This window comes from Pavona decussata, unplaced genomic scaffold (assembly GCF_977016875.1).
Source record: "Pavona decussata unplaced genomic scaffold, jaPavDecu1.1 SCAFFOLD_25, whole genome shotgun sequence".
Taxonomy (NCBI): Eukaryota; Metazoa; Cnidaria; class Anthozoa; order Scleractinia; family Agariciidae; genus Pavona; species Pavona decussata.
Window position 1 is genome coordinate 251,607 of NW_028145448.1, and position 27,915 is coordinate 279,521.

Below are 27,915 nucleotides of genomic sequence, written 5' to 3' on the forward strand. Positions count from 1 at the left end.
GTCTTTTAGCACAGTACGTTTACCGGTTTTTATTGTTGTTATAAAAGCCTGAGGAATTTGTCTTTTCCTCATATATCCGTGAACTGGCAATGGAGTCCAGGCCATTCCTTCATTTTTGCGGTACATCTTATTATAATCACTTCCGGTCCGGGGATCATTTGCGGTACAATTTGGGGATCATTTCCCGTCCGGGGATCATTTGCCGGCCGGGATCATTTGCGGGCCTGTACAGATGTTATGTGTATGATAACGGCTACATCGATTTTCATGAGGACATGTATAAAATAAAGAGGAAGTCAATTTTCAATAGGTAATATCATATTGATTATTTATTATTCAAGCTATGTAGGCACAATTTTGCGGATGTACATAATAAGTACAAAATACTATTTATTTTCAAGGAAATTGATAAGCTGTTACCTTATATAAACAGGGAAAGGAAACGAATAAATTAGTATACAATACATTACGAGAAAGTTGTTTATTGTGGTTAGGTTACCATATAAAAAGATACGAATTACAAAATCAAAGAAGACGTTAGCCTTATATGAATCCTATTGGGAGGAACTGTATGCATTAACCGGTAGTGTGATTCAAAAGATTCTAAAAAAGTAAATAATTTGTCATATTTTGTGACCCATTTATCGACTATAGATGAATTTTCTAGTATAAAGTCGTCAGTGAATTGCATTTTGATGTAAAATTCTTGAGAATTGAATTCACTTGAACGTAAACAATCTTTGATTTCATTTAAAAGATGGCCATATGTTTGAAAAGCGTATTGACATTGATTTAATTTTTCAACATTTTTGTGTTTCACGTAGACTTCTATCAATATGGAAGCAGCTGTTACAGCTATCAAACTAACTGTAGCTGTAGGTATTACAATAGTGATGCCCTCTTTAGCAAAAACGACACTAGTCAAATCACCAGCTAATTTCCATTTTTTCAATCTTTTGTATAGCACCTCTGTTTCTTGTGATAAACATGGTAATAAGCTTTCAATTCTTTGATTCGATCTTCTAATTATTTATCTGATGTGTGGTTGAAATCGATAGTTTCTTTATATTATATTATTACATTATTGAACCAGCAATCAATTAATCCAGATGCCTGACCACAAAGAAAATTTCTTCTCATGTTATTAGTACTTAATTTTCCATATAATGGATAACAATAACCTCTGTCCAATTTGTAATGCAAATAGAATCTTCCATATGCGTCGTGTAAAATCGAGTGGGCTCGTAAATAATCAATCCATCCGAAAATTCTTTCCAAAAATTGTATCAATTTGCTGTTATCAGGTCCTATTAACCCCATATTATGGTCAGCCAATTCGAGAATATCAGATACTGATAAACTCATATTGAAATGCTTATGGTATAAATATTGGTATGCTAAGGCTGATTTCAATATATTGTCATCAATATGAGTATGTTGTTTCTTTGTTTCATTTAAGAAATATTTGATATATCAAATCATTGCTTTCAAAAATATGTGGTATATTATTCAATTTGTTCCTCTGATGACACTGAAATTTATTTTTCAGTAAAAAGTTATTCGACAATTGCTTTCATTGTCCAGCTTTTCGGATGTCCAGCGGAGTATATATTATATGTATGCATGTCTTTGGCGAAAAAAACTCAAGACCTATAACAGCATCATGGACAAATTCGCTTTCAACATTATGATAACGATCGGTTCACTCTTACCATGAATTTAAAATAATTACTTGGCTCAAATCTTCAAGACCAAAATCATCTTTGTCAAGAAGCTTTATCCATATATGATTGGTTTTCGGCCAATGCGCTGTTTTATGAAATTATTAAACAATCCTTGACATAATTTGTTATTCCTAATTCAGTGGATTGAATAGCTTGACTAATCGGTGATGCTATTGTGCTTTCTATTGGTTTCATTTGTCCACTACTGGCGGCATAATCATCTTAAAATCATTTTTTATGATGAGAAGTCTGTCTTCTGTTTCTATAATTCCATTATTATTGACATGTATCGATTCTTTATGAGTGTGGTCAGTTCCTAATTCATAACTTACGTGTATTCTAATTTATTTCCGTCACCGTCTGTTATATGGTTACCGTTTTCGTCTAAGACAAATGGCATATATGATTGCGTTATAGTATGCTGTTCACCACTGCGATTATTCGTAGTATGAGTAGTATGTAGTTTGATGTAATTAATATCAACGCCGTTATCAGAAGTCACATGGAATGGTGTTTTGAAGTACATTCTTGCATCGACAGTGTCGTATGAATAACTATCTCCATTGTTTTGTGACACAAAAGCTCTTGTGACTGCGTCATTGTCTTGTTGTGGTAATGCAACATTTTTCAATCGTTTGTTTTGTAAATTAATGTCGACATTGATTTTCATCTGATTATTTTATATTGGAACATTTCATTATCAGTGCCATCATAAACTCTGGGATAAACATTATCAGAACAATCGTTTATGCCATATACTATCAGATAAGCTTGTACAGGATCTGCTGTAGCGGTGCCATGCATGGTAAAATAAATGTTCTCTGGTGTATCTTTGAATCTATTATTGATTTATACTTAAAAGTCTAGTAGTTTGGAATAATTGGTGAAATCTTTACTCAATTGTTTATGGATATATGCTGTTGCTGTTTGGGATGAGATTTGTATATTAGTCATTTTAGGCGGAAAAAATTCAAATATCATAGTGTAGGTTCCTACATCTTAAGGATACAAGTTGAACACTATTCTGCTTCGATTATCTTTAGAACCGGCAGTGATACTGTAAGCCTTTTTGTTTTGATGATTGCTTTCATTAAAATTTACAATACCATTGACTATAATATTGCATTCACTTGATGACTCATATTGGTCGATCAGATATTTGAATGCATTTTTTTATGACTTGTTACCAAACGAGATTGGGATAGAGTATCGTCGATATATTTTTTTTATGAATTGCATCTCCATTACCGAAAGGTGTTCTTACATTTTGTATCAAATTATTATAAATATCAAGTATTCCATTCATCAAGTCCCCCTTCTATTCAAAGAACCATTGGTAACAGCTTCAACATACCTTTTATTTACATGCACCATCATGAGGATTGATTGGATTTCTAAGATTGGTTATCTTGTTGTTTCCCAAATTCAAATTACCAGTCATTGGTATTAAACCGTCTTTTTTGACGACATTTGATGTATCAATACAGCAATCCTGTGTATTAGGACGTGTTGGGGCGAACGCTATAGCAGGTTCTGAGTTAAACAGCAATAATTGCTCTCGTTGCTCCCGTCGAATTTCTGTGAGCCTTATGGAAAATGACACTCCTTTTCGAGGTATAAAAGCTTAGGACACGTGACTGCTAGCGGAAAATTATAGTGATGTGTTGCGGTTATAATAGGGAAAATATCTAAAAATACTACGAAACAAAACTAAGGCACGCGGGTGCCGTTACAAATCGAATGCTCTTATATATCTAAATCACCACAAATCGAACCGCCAGTTATTTTGTTATAAAAAAATAGTGTCAATGATATGATTTGTTTGCTGCTTGACGCTCCGAAACAGGCGCAGGAGGGTTCTCTATTTCATTGCCATTCATATTCAGACTCGATTCCAAGGGGAAACTTTCTTTTCGTGATAAAAATATCTCTCGTTGATTCATAACTGATAACTTTATTCGTATTCCCTTGTACGGGGTAATTGTCTTTTGGAATTATTAATGCACCGGTCATGGTATTGCCGCCTTTTTAACGAAATTGGGTCATTGTTTTTTTTTTTTGTTTTTTTTGTATTTATTTATTTCAGTGTTAACAAATGATTTGTTTGCGGCATTAGAATTTCCTGAAGGATTGGCAAGTTCAATATCTCGAAATATTATTTTCCCATCAATCGTTTGATGAACAGAAGTGATCATCATTTCACTCTTTTTTCTACCTCCATAATCGTCATAATTCTTCAAATTTGGAATATACAAATGCACGTTATTATACTATTGATGTTCAGTCATAATTCTGATTACATCTGAATTGCCGGCAATATCAGGTTTGTCTTTGAGATGCAGGCTTTGTGTATAAATAGAACCTGAAGGCGAATACACGACAGCCTTTTCATTTACGACATATCCAGCTCTGGCTCCGTTTAATAACTCTATTTGTGATTTTGTCACCACGTCATTGGGGTCTGTACCCTGTTTTATATCAAATAATTTCCAGTTTTCCAAACTGTAGTTAGAACCCTTCACCACGAATCCAACACCAGGGAGTTCTCGAGGTCCCTGAGATCCGATACCTCTTGTGTACGAAGTGGTTGAACTATGTTCATTAAAAATACCCATAATATTAATGCCACTGCAAAATATTAATATTATAAAGGGAGATGTAAAGAATCGACCATAAGAAGACACAGAAAAAATCTGAACCCCACATGGGATTCGATCCCACGACCCTCCGTGTTCTGGATCAGATGTTCTAACCTCTGAGCTACTGAGGACTCGTTGGCGAGCAAGGTCATTTTGTGGGTGGGACTTGCGAACCGCGTCTCGCAGTCACGCAGTCCATTCCTAGGATGCAGTACCCAAGTCCAACCCACAAAAATGACCCTTGCTCACCAACGAGTCCTCAGTAGCTCAGAGGTTAGAGCATCCGATCTATAACACGGAGGGTCGTGGGTTCGAATCCCATCTGGGGCTCAGAATTTTTCTGTGTCCTCTTATGGTCGATTCTTTACATCTCCCTTTGTTTTTCCTTCATAATATTAATATATTATATTGTTCCATAAAAGTTCCTTTGCACTCTCTTCATAGGCTTATCCACAACCAGAAACGGAAATGGTTTTTGGGTTGCTTTAATATATTGTTCTTTATTGACTCCCAGCTCCCTGGATATCAAATTCCGTTCGCTACTGCTCAGGAAATCGTAAATACAGAAGTGACTGCAGTTTAACCTGATGTCCTTCGGGGTCTTGTAAAATGATTGTGATAAATAAATAACTGAGCAGTTCTTGAGTGTACCACTGATAAAATAATCAACCAATGCTTTTCGGTTTTTATAACAAATGAAGTCGTCAAATATGACTATCTTCTGTGATTCATTTTCCATTGGATTTTCAATCGGATTGATTTCGTCATTGCTGCAGACCAAAACATCATAGCCAACTATTTTCTGATTTCTTTGAATCAATTCATCATATTCTGATACTTATCCTGATCACAGTATACCAATGGCTTCATCAACATATCATACATTATATTAGTCTTTCCGGATCCTGAATTACCGCATATCAGCATTCTCAAAGTGACTTGTAGCATATATGGTTTTAATCGCTTGAAACCACTATTTATACCCTCCTTAGAATCATAATTTGGGATTTCCATACTGATATGTTAGAAAAGTTTAGATAAGTTGAGAAAAGTTTATATAATGTATCATCATGGACATGGCCACGATAAATAAAATGACTGATTCAAAGGTCAAAGCTGGAAATATAACCAAACAGGTTCGAAATGCTATCAAAGAATACTTACGTGATAAACAAGATATCCAATTAGTTTTGTCAGAAACATTCAAAACAGTCGTTGAAGCCCAAAAAGAGACTAAAAAGACAATTGATGAAAAACAAGACAAAATGCTTGAACAATTAGAGAAAAACCAAAAAGCAATAACATCAGGGCTCGAAGATTCAGTTATGATGCAGCAATTTCCTGAGTTACCTCAACAACAAGAAACAACGACATTGCCAATCGATTATAAACCAGCTATGATGGAAAAAATAACTGACTGATCTTGAAGCAGGTTTTACGTCAGCAGATGCTGCTATTTTCACGAAGTATGAATTACCACCACCAAGAATATTCTTGAATATGAGTAATAACGATGATGAAATTATTGGTAATATAATAAAAGGGTTAAATGTTATCACACAGAAACCTGGTGGACTAAAGAGAAGTCTATCGAAGAATAATAAAAGATAAAGGAAAAAAACAATTATGGATAGCATTAAGGATGGACGATATAGCAACACACTGTCATGGTAGACCAAATGACTAGAGTGGTGTAGATTGGTTTATGAGTCTAACCCTTCGCCCCGTATTAATTTAACGTAATGATATATGCGACAAAAGTAAATTCAAGAGGAAATATGATCCAGAATTGGATAGATATGCCAAGAAACACATTGAGAGTGAAGGATTTATGGATGTAATAAAATCTACCGGATCCAAGGTATTCGGAAAAACGACGAAAGAAACTGCTAAAAAAGCAGTAACGAAAGCAGCAACCAAGACAGCTGAAAAAACTGGTGAGTTTGTTGAAAATAAAGCTGGCGATAAAATCATTCAATTATTGAATGAAAAACAGCCTGTTACACAATCAATAAATAGTCAATCACCAATTAGCCGATCATTGAACGATTTTGAAATAGCCGAGAGAGTCAATCAATTGATTCAGGAGGTAAACTAAAAAATTATGTGATATAATGATACAATGAAATCATTCAGAAATCCGAAATATGTAGAGCGATATGAAGACGTTGTTTTTTACTTCGAAACACCTTTAAACGCTAACGTTGCTAATACAAGATGTAAAAAAAAAAAAACATTATAGGTTTGTTGCTGACACCTCAGGAGAAGTGACTCCATTTGATTAGTATAATGCAAGAATATCAGTGGGGTTTAAAGTCCTCAAGATAGCTGATGGAGCTAATATAACCATAACCGCTGGAGATCACAACAGTAATGTTAACGGAAGCCATTAAATTAAATAGTTGAAAAGTCTATGACTGTAATGATGCAAACCATGTGGAACACAGTCCCGGTTATGCAGGATCAACAGCTACAAATGAGTTTTATTATTTAAATACTATAGGAAAACTCACCACCTGACGAGGGAATTCCACGCTATGAGTGCGATATCGGTTTTCAAGTAAAATTTAACGTGGAATTCACGAGTCAGGTGGTGAATTTTCCTTGAACCGCATAGCTTTTTAAAAATGAAGCTATTTACCGTTCTTTGGGCGAATGTTGCAATATCGGCAATGGGCCTTAAAAAAAAGCCATTTCAAATGAACTGTCACGACTGTTAAGAGCCAGCGAATAGGAAGCAAGCCAAATGCATAAAACTTTATTTGAACCTCGTGTTTCACAAATCACCGTTTTATGAACTTTTACAGAGGCTGCAAATTACATATATATTTTTACGTTGAAAATAATGAAACTGAATGTGCTGAGAGCTTTTATCATCGAGTACGTATTTCACCTTCACGAATCATAAACTCGAGGAAAACTCTTCAACAACGGCTAAAAGGTTGGCAACGTGCCTCCAAACTGAGACCTCAACAAATCTGCTGGTAAGTTGCCTCCAAATAAGAATTACTGTACTCGAATCGTACGTCAAAATACAATGGTCATTGCTAACATGAGTTTTTGGAAAGGAAAACAAGCAAAAAGTCAAAAAACTAAGTAAATATAGTGATCATTTCAATGCAGAGAACTGCTCTTGCCGCCGTCGGGATTAACATTCGACTGAAAATTGATTAAAATATTTACTGGGGAGTTGTTAAACGCTACCCCGGTAAACAGTCCGCTCAAAGCTTTCATTGGATATTCCGAATAACTGCCTTCGTCGTGAACTCTCTTCTGTACAACCGGTGGTAATGCAGAGGCTGAGCTGTTACCAACAATTTCTGGCCAAAGCTGAGGCGAAGTGCTGCTTGTGTTGCCCGCGTCGCTTGCAGTTGTGGTAGCACTTGGTGTAAAACCAGCCAGCTTGTTAGATATTCGGCGTTGCTTTTTAGCGGGATTGTGGCTGTACCTAGAAATTGAATTGGGGTCTGCATGGCCTGTCAGCTCCGAGATTTCAAGTGGGTTAAATTCTTCACAAAGGCCTTGGATGACTGTTTTGCGGCCGCTTGAATTCGTGAATTTTCCGTCCAAGGACGCGATGGAGGCGATTTTCTGCATAATTTTTACAAGGGTATTTCTACCGACGGGAACTGCTTTATACCAAATATTTGATGTTGGTTTATCTAGTGGAGTGGGGAAAAAATTTCCAGAACGGTTTCACCTTGAAGACGACGTGCGACATACTCAATGAATGCTCGGTATGGGTCCCGCTCTCCTCCATCCGTCTTCCAGATTTTTTTGTCGTACTTTCTGGCACTTTTTCTCGAACTTCCTTCGTCTCCTTGGCGATTCTTCATTTGGCGTTCCTTATATTCAACGTTCTGGTTAGTGACGATAAAATCTTGTATGAGGCAGTCGCATTGCTCCTTAAAAGCTCGCATGCCAAGGTGCGTGACATTGTTCCACCAAAAAAGATGGAGAAGCGAGCAAGGATTTTGAAGGCCAAGTGCTCCGGTGGACCATATTTTCTCGATTTCATCTTCTTCTAGGAGCTGAGCAGCGTTCGGCTTATTTCCAAGACCTTTCCTCTTCGAATCCTTCTTCTTAACGGATAACATGTTGGCAACTTCATCAAATTCTTCATTTTTCTCAATGTTGAAGTTATCGGGCGGTGGTGGACTTGGCCTGTGGAGGAAATAGCGGCGAAGAACATTGCGGTAAGTTGAAGTGAACCAGGCTCATATTCTGTGCCTTCGTCATCGTTTTTTGTTTTTCGTCTTTCAACAAAAAAAATGCTTCAGTAATTGGGGCGACTCTGCTTTAGAAATGCTGTTTAAGTTGAGTTCAGTTTTGTACTTTGCAAAGTACCACGACTGTAGACGGCGAACGGCAGTACTCGTACTTTTTTGCGTGTTTTCGGAAGCCATATTTTCTTTGAAGGCCTCTAGTTCATCTTCTGTGTACGCTACAATTGAAACCGGCTCTTCCTTGGTAGCTGAAGTACTTTTGCTTGTTTCTCTTTCTTCCGCCATTTTTTCTTTCGCGATAGACTGCTGCCAATTTCTCGTGCTCGTAAGCGTAAGCTGCTTCTTAAAAAATCTCTCGACGAAGTCATAATTTAAAGTAAAGCAAGGAAAATCTTCTGTTTCCTCACTTCGGTCAGGTTTTTGCTTTGTAAACGGAGACAAAGGTTTTGAAAACATAATTGTTTAAAATTTTGCCTGCGTTGCTATGAGAGGCTACGAATTCCTATGGTGCAATATTGGTCAACCTCGCTTTCAAGTTGCAATTCCACTCTGAATTCCTCGCCTCGATAGCCAATCAGATGGCGAGAATTCTTATAGCTATGCGATTCTAGTAGATATGCTGAAGAAAGAACAGCGCAAGCAAATTACAGCAAGGGCTTCTCTGTAAGAAAAGTGCTTCTGGGCTTGTCTGCTGTTGTGAATACAGAAATCCTATTGAATGGATATTTATTTTTCGAAGCTTTGGAAGATGAACTACTTCCTTCCACAAAACTTGAATTGAACATGGAAATTGCATCTGATGTAAATCTTATTTGGCAAGCTGCAGATAATTGCCGAGTAATTGTCACAAGAATGCGATTGATTGTGTCTCGAATCACCTTTAACTCTGAAGGGTCACATTGTATATGGAGCAATATCTCAAGCCACTCAAATGGACGTATTTGAGAGGACACATTGAAAGAAGCAATTCTTTAACTCAAAGAGCTGGTCATTTTAAAATAAACAGTATTATTTTTCCAAACCCAGACATGTATTCGTTTTATGGTTGATGGTACGTATACTGGTGCAAAAACAGCTAATCCATTTGTTTATAATACATTCAGTGTGTCAACTGATCCAAGACCTCTTACAAATGCTCATCTTGAAGTCGGAGACGGAAACGAATATCCTGAAGTATATTACACCCCAGAAGCAGATTAAACACGTGTCTACAGAGATATTTTGAAATATATACGTGCTAATTATCAATACCAATAAGGAAATCTAATGAATGTAACTAACTTTAAATCATTGTCTCCATCTCACGAAACAAAAAAAACCAGAAACAAATAAAAGATGGAACAACAAAATTAACATTCAGATATGAACTGTCTGGAACAACAACTACAGCTTATACTATCTATGCCTTGACTCTATATGAACAGGACGCTGAATTAATACAAAAAGACAGCAAAGTACTTTTCCGTTAACTATGTAACATGTATTATATATAAGATATGACGAGGTATCATTCACATGGAGCCACTCTGTCGGAAAGACAGAAAGATACTGGCAAAAGCGTTGAGAAATAATTTAGCAATAACAATACGATTAGCAAAAAACGAGTTGACTGGTCCTGATAGCTTAATTGAAAAACTGTTTCATTGACAAAAACACAGTTAAAAATGGAAGAGGTGTCGATATTAAAATAGTAAATACAGATAAGGAAAGCCATTCAAGAAGGTGGCAGTCTATGGTCATGTTTATTTTCACTTGGAACAAATCTTCTCCTTATGGCCACTAAAGCAGCAGCAAAAGCAATGCCGGCTCTCGCAACAGGTGCTTTGTCTGGTCTGGCTAATGCCGGTGTCGATAAAATATTTGGAAAGGGTACAGGTTGGAGGTTTCCTGATTCACAAAACAAAATAGATCAATTGATTAAGCACGAAGACTGTCTTGCTGAAGCCGAGAAAAAAATTGATAGTTAAAGCAATTCATACAGGCGGACAAGTTATGATAAAACTACCAAAAAAAGCAATCTGGTGGATTTTTGGACACTTTGCTTCCAAGTATTGGTGTGCCTTTACTGCTGGGTGCTTTGACTAGTAAAGTCCTTCAAGTTGATCGCCAAAGGACTAAAAGATCGTTACCTGTCTATATACCCAATACTACAGAAATAAAAAAGGGTGGATAAGTCACTCCAGCTGATTACATATCACCACCATTTTTTGCAATATGGGAACAATCTGGTCAAAAGCAAAAAAAAAACAACAACAAAAAAAAAAAGCTCCCAAAAAAGGACAGGATCTGCTTCTCGGAAAAAAAACAACCAGTCTATTCAATCCAATCCCATTCATAGGAGCGTTACTATAAAATTTATCAATACACCGCACAGTAATTTTAATCTGTTGGAATGGGTTAAGAAACTTAGAATAAAACTTTTAAGAGGTATTTACAGTCGCGATAATTCACCCACTTAAATGAAAAAAGACGAGGTATCAATTTGGATTCACAGAAAGGTCCTGGTACACCTTGGGTAGCTTACAGAAACGGTGATAAATACGCTGAATACTTCGACTCTGTCGGGTTGATAATGTTGTTTGAAATTGCAAATTATTCATCAACAAATGGAAAACCAATGATTTATACTAGTGGTGAAATGCAAGAGAGAGATTCTGTTTTATGTGGCTATTGGATACCATTCATAATGCAAAATTTGACATGGATGATCAGTGTCAACCATCGTTTTAAAATCGATTACTTCAAAAATTTATCTAAACTAATGATATGAAAAAAATTTGCATGTTATGTTTCGACTTGACTGACCATTGCCATACATTTAATGTTTGAACTGTTGGAATAGTACAATGTCTGACAGATTCTGTAAATATTATTAAAAGATCACTAAACATGATGAAAGCATTTGCAAGGAGTGTTACGAATCAACAGATGAATATAAGACTAGATGAAATCTAGTTGCGTTAATCGCCAAGCCTGTTTACTTGAGCGCTTCAAGAAAACCTTAGAAGCAAAATACAAAATACGCTTTGAGATGAAAAAAAAAAAATACGCTTTGAGATGAAAAAAAAAAAATTCGCCATTTTTCATGGCCGCTTTTTTTTTAAAGTACAAAACTTAAGAAAATAGCTGAGAAACGATGAGGGAACAATAAGGAATTCAAAGCTCTACCAAAGATGATGGCCAAAAAATATAATGAAAAGACCACAGTGCGCTGATTTGGTGGGTCTTCCCACCCGAAAGGTATTGGCAACAACACTAGGGTGGGGGGGGGGGGGGGGTTAAACATAGCGCCTGCATAAGCTTGTAGCTACATGTATCTTCTAATTGAGTACTAATGCCAGGAGTTCTAATGCAGCGAAGAAAACGCTACGGATTTGAGAGTTTAAAAACCCTTTGGCAGATGCCCAGCTAGCAGCACCGATGCGAAAACTATCGGCGTTGTATAGAAAAAAATATCTAGGATTAAGCCTCTCCATAAGACACACACACACACACACACCAAAAAAAAAACAACAACAACAACTGCGACTGATGGGTGTCCCATCTCGCAAATAGGGACATTAAGATACAGGAACGCAGACGTCGTGAAACAGGACCGGAAGTAAAATTATATCTCGGCTTCACTGCGCATGACCAAAGTCAGGTGTGCCGCGTTCTCGCTGGCGACGAACCTGATTTGAAGGCTTTTCGCGTTGCCGATTAAACGTGAGTAATTTGGTGGTATTTATGGTTTCTACAGACCTTTGAATAAGCATTGCTTGTGTTATCTTGGACATTTATTAATCTCCTTTGTTATTTCGATTTAAAAAGTTGACTTGGTTGCTAAGTCTTCAGATAAACAGCAGTGTAAACATATAAACGCCGTCGGGTAAATAAGCTAAAATCGCTCAAATACACCGAATAGTGGCAATAAATAACACTAAACAATGTTTAAAAAGAACTTTATTCCGTGAATTACTCATACAGCAATTGATTTCAATTTCAGTTCCTGATCTCCATACAAACTCTTGCATTACGCTTGGGTCTGGCGGGAATGGCTTCGAAGCCTAAGTATATTTAAACAATGAAAAAGGCGAGCCCGAGAATAGAAATCATCGCGGAACCAAGTTTTGGTTTATGCAAGATTTCATGAAGAAGATACAATATTTCATCTCTTTTCCAGAGTCATAATCAATTCCTTGTTTATTAAAAAATGTCGGATGGATCTAAATTTATATTTGTTGCACATGTATTTCAAACGTCCCCAAATAACTCTCTTTCTGCATCTATTTGCTTTTATCTTATAAAACCTAGTTTTTGAAAAGCATTTAGAGCTTTACTAAGTTTCAGAAATAGGCGAAAGCCTAAAATTAAAATGTCCTTTATAACCTTACTGCAAGTAGTCCAAGAGGAAACCTTGAAAAGAAGTTATTGGCAAAAATGTTAGAGTGTTATTCTTGGACTAAAAGAAAGGTTACAACTCAGCAAATATTGACATATCTTGAAAAAGCAGTTTATATAAAACATGTATCAACAACAGAAGACAAGAATGAAGGAGCAAGATCACAGGCTTCTGTAATTTTCTGCTGTGTTTAAAGAAGTTCTGCTATGGCTGGATTTTTCTGTTCAATCACTATTCAATATTTGCATTAACTGGCTATTGTGTCTACTGTCTATCTAATTACTTCAGTGAGCTTTCGGGCTGGATGGCACTCAATACGCCAATTCTAAGAAAGGCGAAAAATGCAACGACATACATTGCGCGCATAAGTAAAGTCTGATAGCGTGATAAAATTGTTACTGAAAAACTGTTTTAGTATTAACCAAGCAAGTGGATAACAAGTGGCCGCACCATTAGTCATGTTATTTCTGAGAGACACTGGCAAAAACAAAAACTCACAAAAACCAGGCTCCAGTTGTTCAAAGAGCGGATAACTTTTTCCACTGGATAAGTCGCTATCCAGCGGAGCAAATGTACTCCAACCAATGCTTTTGGCAAGTTTTCCACACAACCCCACTCTTAAATTTGACATATGCCTCTACTCTTCACAAATTATAGGACTATCGTTAAAATCTTGCACACATTTTATCTGCAGGAAAGCGAACTAGCAACAAATACTTAAAACTGGAATAGCAATGATACTAATTAGAGTTTGAGTAGTCAGTAACTATCTACAGGTCTTCCTGTATTTTCAGGTCTTTGTATTTCGACTACTGATTCACTTCGAACTTGATAATGGCGTCATGACGACCCCGAAACGTTGTTCCTTTTTATCGTTTATCTTTACTTGTCTATGATTCAGAGAACCCCTAAAAATTTTACAGATATCATCTTCCATGTTTCTCACAAGTATTGGAGTTTTTTTCATACATATAGATTACTTCATGGAAAATACGCACGTTCGGTGTTTACGCACGAGCTGTTGACATATCAGAAATCGAACGAGTGAGCGCAGCGAACGAGTGAGATTTCTGATATAAAACAACGAGTGCTTTAACACCGTACAAAGCACTTTCCATGCTGTAATTTGTTTATTTTATACATACTGAGATTTTTCCGTGCTGAACAGGTTTGGTAAACATGTACTCATAGCTCTCAAGTGTTTTATTGTTATAATGAAAGTAAACGAAATGGAAATACACGAAAATCAATATCACGTTATTTCAAAAATGCGTTTTCGAGCGCTGTGATTATCAGACGTTTACTTGAAAGGCCTCCCTTTTCCGCCATGGTTTTCATCAAACTCATGTTGAATTTGTTATGACCCATTTGCACTTGATTTAAACCACAGTTTTAGGAAGGACTTTTTGTGGAATTTATTTCGAGATTATTAGTATGGCGCATCAGGTTTATTCATCGCGTCAGGTCACTTTTCGGAGTAAATCTTGTAAACGGCAACTGGATCTCTTTCGGGTGCACCGTTTGGTGCTTCGAAAGCCTTCGGTTTAACAGCTCCTGACATTACGAAGTTCTGCTGCCGTTCTAGTTTTCGTTTGCCGTTCAGAATACTCTAAGTATTCAGTTCCGTCAGCTTCCATGTGAAGTTGCACGTCGCCCCAAGTCATCTGCCGATGTTCTTCACAGCCTCTTAAGCCAAAATTTACCGAATTGAAAAGCCCCACTGTGTTTAGCAAAGCTTCGGCATTTGAGATTCCTAGTAAATTCGTTTCGTAAAGGCATTTTCTTGCTTGATCAAACGCAATGTCTTCGATAATATTATACTCGCTGAGTACTTTCGTTCTTTTAAATACCGGTTGAAACTTGAAAACAACCCTCGAAGGCTTGATGGTTCATAGTCTTGGCCATCTTTTCTTTTCACACTAACCATGAATTCACCAACGTAGCGGTTGAGCTCTTCTGGCTAAATTTCCTCACTTTTTCTTTGTTCGTTTTTCTCCAGCAGAAATACAGTAAGTAGCTTCACACCCCGCTGCGTTTTTGTTTTCTAGGTCGGTAATATATTCCTCGCCGGATGGGTTTATCCAAAGGTTTGAACCTACTGCCAGAACATTCAGCCACCAGTAGTTGTTTATCAGAATGTTTTAAACTCGTCTAAAAATGTCCTGCGAAAAAGGCGAAATCCCGGCGTAAAAAAGCTAGCGCAATCGATAAAGCTACACCAAAGCTACCACGGTGATTCGTTCATTGAAAATGTTGATGCGTTTTGAGAGCCGCTTTCTGATTGGATGGAATGGATTTTCCACGTGTGAGAAAGACGTTTCGATGTTGCCATTGGCTGCGAGAATTTCCGAACCGGGTTTTCAACAGATTAATTCTATCTGTAAATCTCAGTATGTATGAAATAAATCTTTTTTTTAACGTACTTCTTCGCAGGATGTGAGAGAACTCGAACTATAACAATATTTTGACTTATTATCTTCTTAACCATGCTGACCACTCTGCGAAAAGAACTACAGTCGAACCTGTATATAACGGCCACCCTCGGGACTTGAGGAGCTGGCCGCTTAATACAGGTGGCCGCTTAATACAGGATCACTAAAAATACTAACTGGGCGTGGTCTAATGTCAATTTCAATGGCGTATCATACAAAAACATTTCATGCAAAGAAAACTGTAGGACAATCAACACTCTTTCAAGCGATCAATACTTTAAAAAAGTTCAGTGCCAGCTTGTAGCAGCTATAATATACGTAACATTGTGTAAAAGCACTGTGCAATAAATTGTCCTCTACTCTTCTACGGCATACAGTACTGTATTTCTATGACCTACAGTTCACAATAAAATAACTCATTCCGTCATTTCATAGTTGTTACGTTCGAAGTGGAGTTAAAACCGAAATGTTTCTAATTAAAAGAAGTACAATAGAAAAAAAAATTGTTCAAGTTAAAATAGGAATAGAGTAAGAATTACGGCGACTTAAAAAAGTCGGACACGTGCGTTTGGCGCTTCGGCATTTGAAACTTTTGTTTGTGGAGCAAGTCGTTAACTGTCGACACTGCTAGCGACAATTCCTGTTATCCATGGTACTGCGCAAACGCCCGTAGTTGTTCTGCATGTTCTATAGCATCTGACAGTGATCTTTAAAGGCGATTCATTCTCCATCACATGACAGAAGAACAAGCTAATTAAAGAGGAATTTCTAGCTAAAGAGTGAAGCATATTCAAAACAAACTTGTCTTAGCGTTCATGATATGGTACTGTACTTCAGCACATTGCGGACATCTGAAACTGGACGTTAACGATACTAAATGGCCGACTTATCAGCTTACAGTAGCTTCGTTATCGTGACGATGGATCGCATTTTAAACACAATAAAATACCGCATAAAAAAACATATAGCGTAGTTTCCATTCATGGGTGGCCGCTTAATACAGGTAAAAATAACAAAGAAAGACAAACATAGGACTGCTACAGGGTGGCCGCGGCCTCTTAATAGAGGTGGCCGCCTAATACAGGTAACAAATACAACGTTTGTATGAGCGAAAAATCGGGACTTTGAAAATTGGCCGCTTAATAAAGGGTGGCCGCTTAATACAGGGCCGTGTACTGTACTTCTATTCCTTAAGAAGAGGTCGAAAACTCGTTAACATTTCATAATTTATTTAGCTTTGTCCAATATGGACAGCTTTACCAGGAATGTTTTTGAAGCTGTTCAAAAAGCTCGCAGCACATGTTTTATCGGGTCTTAAGAGCAATTCTCCAGGAAAGTGAAGCAAAGTTGGAAATGAAAATTTTTTACCCCCCTTCATTTTTTGTGTGGAGGTAGGTTACCTGGAGGGATGAACAAAAACAGCCATATTTGGATCGGCAGGTGCGTCGTTGCCATGGAAACCGCACTTGATCACGTCGGCCTGAGGTCTATGTTTTGACCGAAAAATTCACTCTCAAATAGTAAAAATAAACGAGTCTGGTTCTCGAGTACATGTGAACCAATTCAAATGAAATTCATACAGATGGTAGAACCACTCTCCCAGTTTATAAAATTTGCTGTTAGAGTATTTTGGGTTCTATAATCAAGAAGACAATGTTGGTATTACTATGTTGCCTGTCAGCCATTTTGACAAGAAGGAAAAACAAGCACAACCATATTCGTTATTTCTCCCAAAGTTCTCTTTCCACATAAACCAAATTAGCATCAGGGCTTACATAGATATTGAAGTTTATAAATATTATAAAATCTATTTGGGGAAAATTATATTCTGGCCATGGGTGTTGAAGACATCCGAGGCAAGTTGCAAAAAAATGCAAAATTGGAAATGTTGAGGTATCCAGTATTTGGTTCAAACAGGCTTTAGATAGAAAATATCTGCTTCAGAGGTTTTTTCATTCATCTTATCTGTTATCTACATTTGATTGATTAGGTTTTGGCCAACGAATTTGATGAAATATAAATTAAAACAAAGCCCACCTTGCAACTTTTGGGAATTTCTTCAGGATGCTTTTGTCGTATAGGATGGGTCTCTCCTCAGTTCGCTCGCTCCATTTTCTTGACCAAATCTTGCACAGACTCTAGCAGAAAGGACAAATCTAACTGTCTAACCTCGCCGAACATCTACTTTTAGACCAAAGATGATGATGCATTAACCCGAATAAAGAACAGTCGAACAGGTCAAACACAGTCGTGTGTCGAGTATCGAAATAATTCATCAATACAATCCACCCAGGAAGTTAAATAGATGCATCAAGATCACAGCTGAGCAAATGCATGTCTGCGACGATTCTGAATAAAGTCTTTGGCTAAATCGAACCGTACATTCCGTGGTGCATGGTTGAGAAGCGAAGAAATTGTTGTTTACGACCTGTTTACGACCAAACGTATGTAGACCGGAAATGCGAGTAGCAAAACTGCTGACCGGATGTAGTTTTAAACGCGATATAGGCGCTTTTTGTTTGTTTGTTTGTTTGTTTTTGTAGCTTGGGCTAATTGTCGCAATGGCATTATCTCTTCTTTAGATATTTTTGGTACAATATATCATTGATAGGGTGATAAAAGGACGACTTTTGATCCGCTTTTATGACTGTTTTACAGTGGTGAATAAAGAGGATAAAATAAAAGCGCTTCACTGATCGTTTTACGCAACCACACAAGCCGCCCATGTTTCCTGGGTTTGTTTGTTTGTTTGTTTCTTTGTTTTAATTCATTGCTTATTGGATGTTAAGGATGGCCTGCATGTAAGATACGTCGCTGATCTGGGGCATTAGCGTACACATTTGTTGGAATTTTTGACCCACCTCTCCTAGCCAATAAATTTTCACATTCAGTACCTAATACCTGCCCAAATTTTGGCATTCTTTCTGTTTATTTATTTATTTTTTGCTGTTGGTTTTTTTTTGGTGGGGGGAGAGGTGACCGGACGTAAATTTGTCCCGTCGATCAAAAACACTGTAAGGGAAATTTGCATATCGTCGTGCGAAGGAAAATATCCTGGTCGGGACAATGGAAAGTTGGTCTCTTTCAAATCCCAAAAGGGACGTTTCGGTTTGTGAGTGCAGTGGAAACAATATAAAACTCAGTCAATGTCAAAGGGATATTTCCAGGCACGTGCAAGCCTACGGACTTAGTACAAACCGTGATGAAATCAGCGACGAAATGGATCTTATTCTTTGCCGTGCAGGTAAATAAATGTAACATTTTCCGCGCGAATTGTTCATTCTCTTGTCACGAATAGTTTATCATAACTGAATTTCTAAAGAGCAATCTTTTTTTTTTTTTTTTTTTTTTTTGGGGGGGGGGGGGGTGCGGCTATTATGATCATGCGTTCAATTTTCACCCAAGCCTCAGTTCAGCATCATTTCCTTTTTTTTTTTTTTTTTCACTCGGTAATTGTTTTTTTTTTCTTTTTTTTTTTTGGCTTTCTTCACCATTGCCATCGTGAAACAACCCCATTACAAGAGGATATCATTACACATACATCCGGTGTTACATCCCATTACATTGTGTTACATCCGGTCAGCAGTCGTGCTTCTCGGACTTCCGGCCTATGCGTTCAGTTTATTTACCGTTCTTGGCTTGTCGACTATCGCAATATCTGACTCGATTTTAGCCAAAGACGTTACTTTGGATTGTTCAAAGGCATGCATTTGCTTTGTACATCGATCTCGACACATTTACTTTACTTCCTGGCTGAATAATATTGATGAATTTAGGTGCTCGACGGCAGAAATCGCAAGCATTACGACCATGTTTTGGACTTTGTCAACTATTCTTTGTCGAGTGTATGCGGGCTGCTTGTATCATCATCCCTGGTCTGAAACACAGCAAACTGGATATTCGATGGGAGTAACTGTTAGTCTGCGCTAGATTTGGTCAAAAAGACGGAACTTGCGTGGAGAGAACCACGCGACAAAAGCATCCTGAAGAAATTCCCAAAACCCTCAAGGTAGGTTTTGTATCAATTTATATTTCATCAAATTTGTTGGCCAAAACCTTATTTACTAAATGTATGTAGCAGACAAGATGATAAAAGATACTTTTGAAGCTGATTTTCTCTCTCTAAAGCCTGTTTGAGCTAAATACTAGAGCTCTCAAAATTACCAATTTTGCAATTTTTTGCAATTTGTCCCAGGTGTCTTCAGCACCCATGGCCAGAGTATAGTTTTCCCCAAATTGATTTTATGATATTTAGAAACGTCAATATCTATGTAATCTCTGCTGCTAATTTGGTTTATGTAGAAAGAGTACTTTCGGAGAAATAACGAATATCGTTGTGCTTGTTTTTCCTGCTTGTCTAAATGGCTGACAGGGAACATAGTAGGACGAGCATTTTCTTCTTGTTTATAAAACCCAAATTATTGTAACAGCAAATTTTATAAACTGAGAGAGTGGTTCTAACATCTGTATAAATTTCATTTGAATTGGTTCACATGCAGCCGAGAACCAGACTCGTTTACTTTTACTTTTTGAGAGTGGAACTTTTGCTCAAAACATGGTCCCAAGGCCGACGTCATATAGTGCGGTTACCATGGCAACGATACATCTGCCGATCCAAATATGGTTGTTTTTGTATATCCCCCAAGGTAACCTACCTACACACAAAAATTGAAGAGGGGTTAAAATTTTTCATTTCCAACTTTGCTTCACTTTCCTGGAAAATTGCTCTTAAACCATTCGGCTGCGCCTCGTGGTTTTAGATCCCAATAAAAAAACTGATGCTCGTGTTTTAAACCATAGTTACTTGAGAAACTGGTTAGAAAACCTTGTGATGAAAACAATGGTGCTGCAATTTATGTTGGAAGGGCCTCGACACAATCCTTTGTTTTAGCGTTCACACCACAGTTGAATATCTTAACAAAAACGTTTTTATTGGTCAGTTGCTCCAACACATTCCAAACTCTATTGTTGTTTGTGCAGGGTCAAAAAAGGCAAACAAAAACTTACAACAAAGAAGTTTGTCAGGTTTCATAACAATTTCCTTTGATTAACTATGTTTAAACATTACATAAAACTCTGCTGTTCGTGTTTTACACATTACATTACATAAAACGGAAAGGTGTGAGTGTGTGTATATGGCAGGTAAGCAAACAAAAACTCTGAAATCCTCACCAAAATGACGGCAATGTTCTGACGAAGCATACTTTCCAACATTTGATAGCTTGTGATTCCAAACTATGACTTTAGATGTAATAGCAATAAAAGACCCCACGTAAGTACCAATAATGAAAAAGGGGCCGGCACTATTGTGTTGACACAGAATATGAACATTCAATTTCGGACATGTATGAATTTTAATCATAATTGGATGTCGGATGTTTAGATTTCATTGACGCATACGCAAAAATGATTTGCGAGCAAAATCTATCCATATTCCGTACGTACCAGTAATGAAAAAGGGGCCCACACTATTGTGTTGACACAGAATATGAACATTCAATTTCGGACATGTATGAATTTTAATCCTAATTGGATGTCGGATGTTTAGATTTCTTTGACGCATACGCAAAAATGATTTGCGAACAAAATCTATCCATACTCTCAACGATACCTTAATTCTTTGCTTAATGTAAAAAAAGCTGCTTCTTTCAATTTTAAGAGTGTTTTTTTTTTTTAAATTTGTGGTCATGGTAGTGATTGTAGATTAACCTTTAGCTAGAATATTAATCTGTTTTAAACACACGTGACTCACAGTTACACGTTCACTTTAGTGATTATTAAGTCAAAGGAGAATCTAAAACTAGGTCACTTTCACAAGCAATAACACAGTTATAGAAGCCGCGCAAACAAAAAAAAAATTGTTTCAAAGAATCAAATTCGTCAGATATTTCCAACATGTAATTAATTAGACACAGATGAATAGAAAATGTGTTGAAAAACCAATACAACAATATCCTGTGCAGCTCTTTTATGATTTCCAGCGTGCATTATTTACAATTCCAAGTTAAATCAACGAAAAAAATATTATATTAAAGCCGATACCACCAGCAACAAAAACACTGATAAATGTCAAGGAAATGAGTTCATGATTTTGGTTTCCAAAATATTTTAATAACAGCACGAGGTCTGAAATTAGCGTAAACATGAAATCTAACGGTAGAATAAAAGAGTCAGAAGTTCACACAGCCATAATTTAGACTATTTTGCTCAAATTATTTTTTGACAAATTCCTGCTACTCATTCTAAAATTAACAAAAGCAAATAACAGAAAATGATAACAGATTTACGTGAGGCTAAAAGTATCATTATAGTTTATTCAACTGTTCAAAAACGACAGCTTAAAACAAATAATGAAAATGGCTTTCAGACGTCAAACTGTCTGTGAATGTGATGGACGTTCATAGATAATAATAGATTGTAATTAGAAATATCACATTATTTTTTGTGTTAAAGACAGATTAATGAAAAGTGCTAACTCACAACTGTGTTAATCGAAGGGACAACATGGTTGTGTACAGCCTTGCCGTCTTTCTATTGATTTCTACCGCTTCGGTGCTAGATGTATCTGCTGGCAGAATCAATCATAAGGTTTGTTATTTTTAGTCACTTTTTTGCCCTTTTTTTAGTTCTTTGGTATATTTATGGGTTTGGAACAGAAAAGGCCCCTCGGAATGGACTTTAATAGAAATACGAGGGTTCAGAACCTCCAGATTTGCGGAGAGCAAAAACATTGGCCAGATTTCCCCCAAACGAAATGAATACTGCCTTTGAAACTAGATAAAAAAGCTTGACTTTTAAAACAGTGTTATAATTATTAGTGGAGAGATAAAATTTATGTCGTTTGACGGTAAGGGAGATATTGCATTTTAATAGACCTTCGAAAAAATATTTCTAACGATGAATTCCCGCAATGACTATTCCGCAGCATAAAATGAAGAGATTTCCACCGAGATAACATTTTAAGATGCAGATATAAGGTTTAAGGGGCATTTCCGGAAATTAGAAGCCAGCCTTAAAAATTTCACAGAAATTAACGACTGACCTGTTAGGTATCCAGAAAACGATCAAATTTAATGGCAACAAAATTAATTGAGTCTTTCTTGAGCCTCTTTGTACAATAGGTAGTATAACTTATAAAGAACCGCAATATCTGTGTTACGCAGTTTTTGATTGGTTAAATGTTTAGGCAGATTAGAACGTCTTCATGCAGCAATATCGGTGTGTAGAACATGAGTAAATATTATTGTTAATCTTTTACTGAAATCCTTATTACTTAAGCTAGGAAACTCGCTACATCAGCAAGAACGTGAACCACTTTTATCGATATTTGTTCACGATGCAGTGTATCTGGGCAATACGTAAGAAAGAAAATTTAAAACATCACTGTTAAACACTTTTTCTAATATAAAAGTATTTTTGCGAAGTTTAAGACTGTGTGTAAAAGCAAATCTTAGCATGGGCTATTAAAATGGTAAAGGAAATTGGAGGTAGCCACACATTATTTAGAGATAATTAGCAACAATAATTCTAAAAAGCCTCGAGATACATAACAATGCATGGCATTAAGAATTTGTTATTTATTCAGTGACACAGGCATACTCTTAAAAAAGAAATTCAAGTTTTCTCAACAAGAGTCGAGCCTAAGACGTTTTTCTGTAAACTGAAGCTTCTTTATCTCGAGCAAATGCTTGTTTACTCCCAATTCTCAGTTTCAGTTTCAATAGCACTTGCTAAGATCTTCTTTTCACAAATAGTTATCAACAATTTTGAAGTAGTAAGTATATAGCCTTCTTAGATGTTATTGTTTCGCGGGCCATCCCGGATGCGCGGAAAGTATGCGCAGCGGCAAAAAGAGGCACCGTCCCTCAAAGTTGTGAAACCGCTAAGCAATCCAACTTAGTGGAAATGTGCTTGTTAAACAACCACACGACCAAAAAATGGAAAAAATGCAGAATACAGTATCGAAAAAAATTGCTTGTTATACAAAAAAATTCACATCATTCCCAGATAATATCGTAAAGTTTTTAGTTTTGTCCCATCCTAGGGCAAAACAAATAGTAATTTCTTTGTCTAAATAAGGAAATTGAATGAGGAATGAGGAAGTTTTTCTCCGACAAATCACCCTTTATAAACTGCATCATTTTAAAACTGTTTTGTTAAAACCTCCTTATGTCTAGTTTCTTTATAATTAAATATATGAACCATGACTTAAATTGACGCCCTTAATAAACCAATACCCGTTTTATTGGAATATTTTCCGACGAATGGAAACAAATGAAAATCTAGGGAAAGTTCCAAGCCATCCCAACACAATGTACTTCGCGTGTTAAGTTCTCACTTTTATATTTTTCCCAAACATAATAACTGGCAGTAATTCGGATCTGTGCAAATGTTAGCTTCACTGCTAAATGAGCTAAAATTGATGTAAATGTTTTTGAGTTTTTATCCTCTTGTTGATAATAATTTTGGTCACTTCATTGTTGAAGATGTTTTCGATCCACTCCAGGGACAATGTTGCGATGAATGTTACCATAAAAAAAAGTGACATAAAAATAGCCCAGAATATAAAGACATCACTGATGTTTTTATATTTATTTATTTATTTATTTATTTATTTGTACTTTTCTCTCTTAGATCATAGAGAAGAGATCATATGGAAAGTTTCAAAAAGTTATTAATAATTCATAAGCCCATTGACCTATCAGATGGTCGATAAAACATCACGTGCAGAGGTTTTAAAACCCGACAAAGCCTCCTCCTTACTAGTATGCGGTGTTTAATGTTTTTCTCGTATGCTAATATCCAACATTCACAAAAGCTCTCTTGACACAAGCTTTTCCAGGAGCGTTAATGAAGCCGTTTAAAATAATGGACACGTGTTTAATCGGGTCCAAAACCACTCGGCTGCGCCTCGTGGTTTTAAATCCCGATAAAACACTTCCGCTCGTGTTTTAAACATCATATAAATGCTATATATAGTTTTTCTTATACCTTGTTTACAGACGCCACCGTATATTAAATTGACAGGAATTAAACTTTAGTCGAGATAGATTTGTTTCAACACTTCTTCACCGAGAGTTTATTTCAGCCCAGATAAATGCTGAGACGGCAAAGCCGGTAACTGCAATTGCTTTTCTGTTGCATCTTTTGTGAGTGACGTCATAATGAGTATGATCAATTTCAGACAAAACATAGTTTACAGAAAATTTCCATAAATTTAGTTTTCACAGTGCTTCTTACTGGTTTATCCTTGCTTAAAAAACACAATTTTACCCAATCTTCTTGTATCTTTCTATCCATCTCGGTGTGGGTCAAATTATGTTCTTGTGTAAAATGTTTAAGAACTGTTTTTAGAGAAAATCAGCTTGGGGCTTGCTCACTGCATTTCCGAGTTGAATGCATGGAGTGATAATCAAATACTATTGTTAATTATACAAATTAAGATTAACGTAATCATCATCATCGTCATCATCATCATCATCATCATCATCTTCGTCGTCATCATCATCATTTTTATTATTATCACCATTAGTATTATATTATTATTATTATTATCATTATTATTATTATTGGATGGAAAGGAGAACTCGAAGCCCTATCTGAGATAGCAAGGAGCCAGCCTCATGCAGCCTACACTGTTTTCACGAAGGGTTACAAATCCAAGTTTACCTATTTCATGCGCACAATAGAGTCGTTTGAAGATTACGTTGACCCTATTCAAGAGGCGATTGACGACTTACTCCTCCCAACACTATTCGGTCAAACGGAGCCCCTCCCTAGCAATCTGCGTCAGCTTTTTACTTTGACACCCGCTCAAGGAGGGCTTGGCGTACCTGACTTACGGTTTGAACCTCCACAGCAGTTTGCTGCTTCTACGACAATAACAGCATCGCACGTAGATTCCATCACCAAACAGAGCACTTTCATGGTGGCAGGCGAGAGGTCCACGGAGGAGTTAAAAAGACAACATCAAGCTTCAAAAATTGCGTCGGTGAAATCGAGAATGGAAAGTATTGATTCCACTCTACCCTCGGATCTGCTGCGGTCAGTTAACCAATCGAGAGACAAGGGTGCGAGCTCGTGGCTTACCGCAGTACCTCTTGTCGATCAAGGCTTAGTGCTGAATAAACAAGAATTCAGAGACTCTCTGCGTTTAAGGTATGATTTTCCCCTGTCTGATTTACCAAGCAAGTGTGTTTGTGGGGAGAAGTATACCGTCTGCCATGCCCTGTCATGCAAAAAGGGAGGGTTCGTGGCGCAGAGACATGATGGCGTCCGCAACCTACTTACCTCTTTTCTTGGTAAGGTTTGCACCAACGTTGAAGTCGAACCACAACTACAACCTCTCGACAATGAGCAATTCAACCTCAGAAGCGCGGTGACAAGTCCGGAGGCAAGACTGGACATGAAGGCAGGGGGCTTTTGGTCTCGAGGAGTTACAACATTTTTCGATGTCAGAGTAACGCATGTTAACTCCAAGTGTAACCAGGGGAAAGCAACATCGACAATCTTTAAAGAGCAGGAAGAGGAGAAAAAGCGGAAGTACCAACAGAGGGTGCTGGACGTTGAAATGGGATCTTTCACTCCCCTAGTTTTTGGAACCAACGGTGGGATGGGAGCCGACTGCAATTGCTTTCTCAAACGCCTAGCCGAGAAGCTCTCAGAAAAGAATGAGGAACCTTATCACATTACTATCACTTGGATTAGAACATTGCTTTCTTTTGAGATTTTAAGGTCGGTACACACATGTGTAAGAGGCTCCAGGACACCTTTCCACAAAATTCCATTTGGGGATTTCATTGATGACTGCCGCTTAAACGCTAGCAAAGCGTGTCTCCGCTAATTTTAGAAAGTGAATGATGGCGTGACGTTGTAAATTAGTATTTTAGGATCTTTTTAACAACTTTTTTTATTTCATCAAAATTTTAGTCTTACTATTGTTAAAAAATTGTGCTTGAAAATAGCTCTGTTGTGCTTGGAAATAGTCGCTTTTTTTAATCGAAATGAATTTTAAATATTGAATTGTAAATAGGTTTTAAGAGCTCTTTTTTCTACTTTTAACTTGTAAATATCAATTTTGCTTGGAATATTATAATAAAGAAAGATATTATTATTATTATTATTATTATTATTATTATTATTATTATTATTATTATTATTGTAATCAGGCATGATAATGTTATCGATTTAATGATCAAAATTACGGAACGTAAACGAAACGTTGTCTTAAATATGATTCTACCCGTAATTTTCGTCATCAAATTATTATTATTATTATTATTATTATTATTATTATTATTATTATTATTATTGAGCGCAATTTTTTCCTTGCTTCCTTCCTTTTCCAGATTATAAATGTAATAAGAAGGTTATTAGTCGTAACCCTTGCGAGAAAGTAGCATGTCCAAAAGGAAAACATGGTCCACCTGAATATTTGTTTCACCAATGCCCTAAAATGCCGAAGAAATTGAGCCGGCAGCGGAATGCTGTCCAGAAACATGCGGTAAGTCGCTTCAAATAATAATGTTTTTTCTATATATTTTTTAAATGAATTAGTGATTGAGTTGTTAAGGACGGTTCCTACTTTTGTTACTGCGCATACGTTCTGCGCATCTCGAGATACTCGGGTTTCCTATGGGTGATAATACAAATACAGGGATATTTTTGCGCGGTTTCAAACTATGCGAAAAAAACAGACCTTGGCAAGTGCCCTAGTTATCTATAAAGAAAATTGGGAGTAACCATTCATTTATTAGAGATAATTTATGTTCAATTTGGGAACAAATTCCATACTTTGTTTTGTATTTTGGCTCTTTTTAGAATTTTGGTTCCTTAATTATCTCTAAAAAAACGTGGTTACCCCCAATTTTCTTTTTGGATTCCAATTGCCCTTGCTAAGATCTGCTTTTCCCGCATAGTCATAAACTGTGCATAAAATACCTCTGCATTAGTAGGCACCGTTCTTAAAATTTAACATAATTTACTTTTATTACAATCGAAGTATTTTTTTTTAATAGATCATTTCCTAGTTGCATTGAACCCTATCATGAAAGAGAGGCTAAGTACAAAGTTTTTAGTTACGAAAATTAGTTTATATCATTTGCAAACAAAACTTATTTTCATATGAAAGGTTTTGCACTCAGCCTCGCTTTCATAGTGAGGTTCACAGCAAGCAACTCGAAAATGGCCTGTTTAGTATAACTCAAATTAAATCGGCCGTAGATGACTGTTTTTGGTACATCGTCTTTCGAGACATCTTTTGGCGTCACTCTGTATTTTTAATGACAAGGTTAGTTTTATCAATCCCCCTTTATAGTTTACAAGCGCATGCCTCTAAGGTATTTTGCAAAGCACAATCTCTTTTCCAAACACCACTTCCTGGCGTTTCTATGTTCCTGGCGAGGTTTAACTTTTCGAAGTTGTCATCAAGGTTCTCGAATACTGAGCGCTAAGGCGTGCTTGCAAACTATTTGCATAACTTTAACACCTAAAAATCTGATCGCAATTTCAGGC

At 36.7% G+C, this 27,915-nt stretch overlaps 2 protein-coding genes, 1 long non-coding RNA gene and 1 other non-coding gene across 4 annotated transcripts in view; 3 read left to right on the forward strand and 1 right to left on the reverse strand.

Moving 5' to 3' along the window:
- The window catches only part of LOC146485638 (uncharacterized), a 56,352-nt gene extending 38,254 nt beyond the window's left edge, over positions 1–18,098 (reverse strand). Inside the window, exon 1 of the long non-coding RNA XR_014863329.1 lies at positions 17,440–18,098. This is a non-coding gene — a long non-coding RNA (uncharacterized LOC146485638). The remainder of the gene's footprint in view (positions 1–17,439) is intronic.
- LOC146485634 (ras-like protein 1) overlaps positions 1–27,915 on the forward strand; it is a 567,471-nt gene that overhangs the window by 112,091 nt on the left and 427,465 nt on the right. The window lies entirely within an intron of this gene.
- On the forward strand, positions 4,620–4,693 carry Trnay-aua (transfer RNA tyrosine (anticodon AUA)). Its single transcript has one exon. It is a non-coding gene; the product is annotated as a tRNA-Tyr (tRNA).
- On the forward strand, positions 24,984–26,420 carry LOC146485640 (uncharacterized). The gene has a single exon (XM_085102988.1). It carries the CDS (start codon positions 25,079–25,081, stop codon positions 26,243–26,245), a length of 1,167 nt encoding a protein of 388 aa, XP_084959114.1. The 5' UTR covers positions 24,984–25,078; the 3' UTR covers positions 26,246–26,420.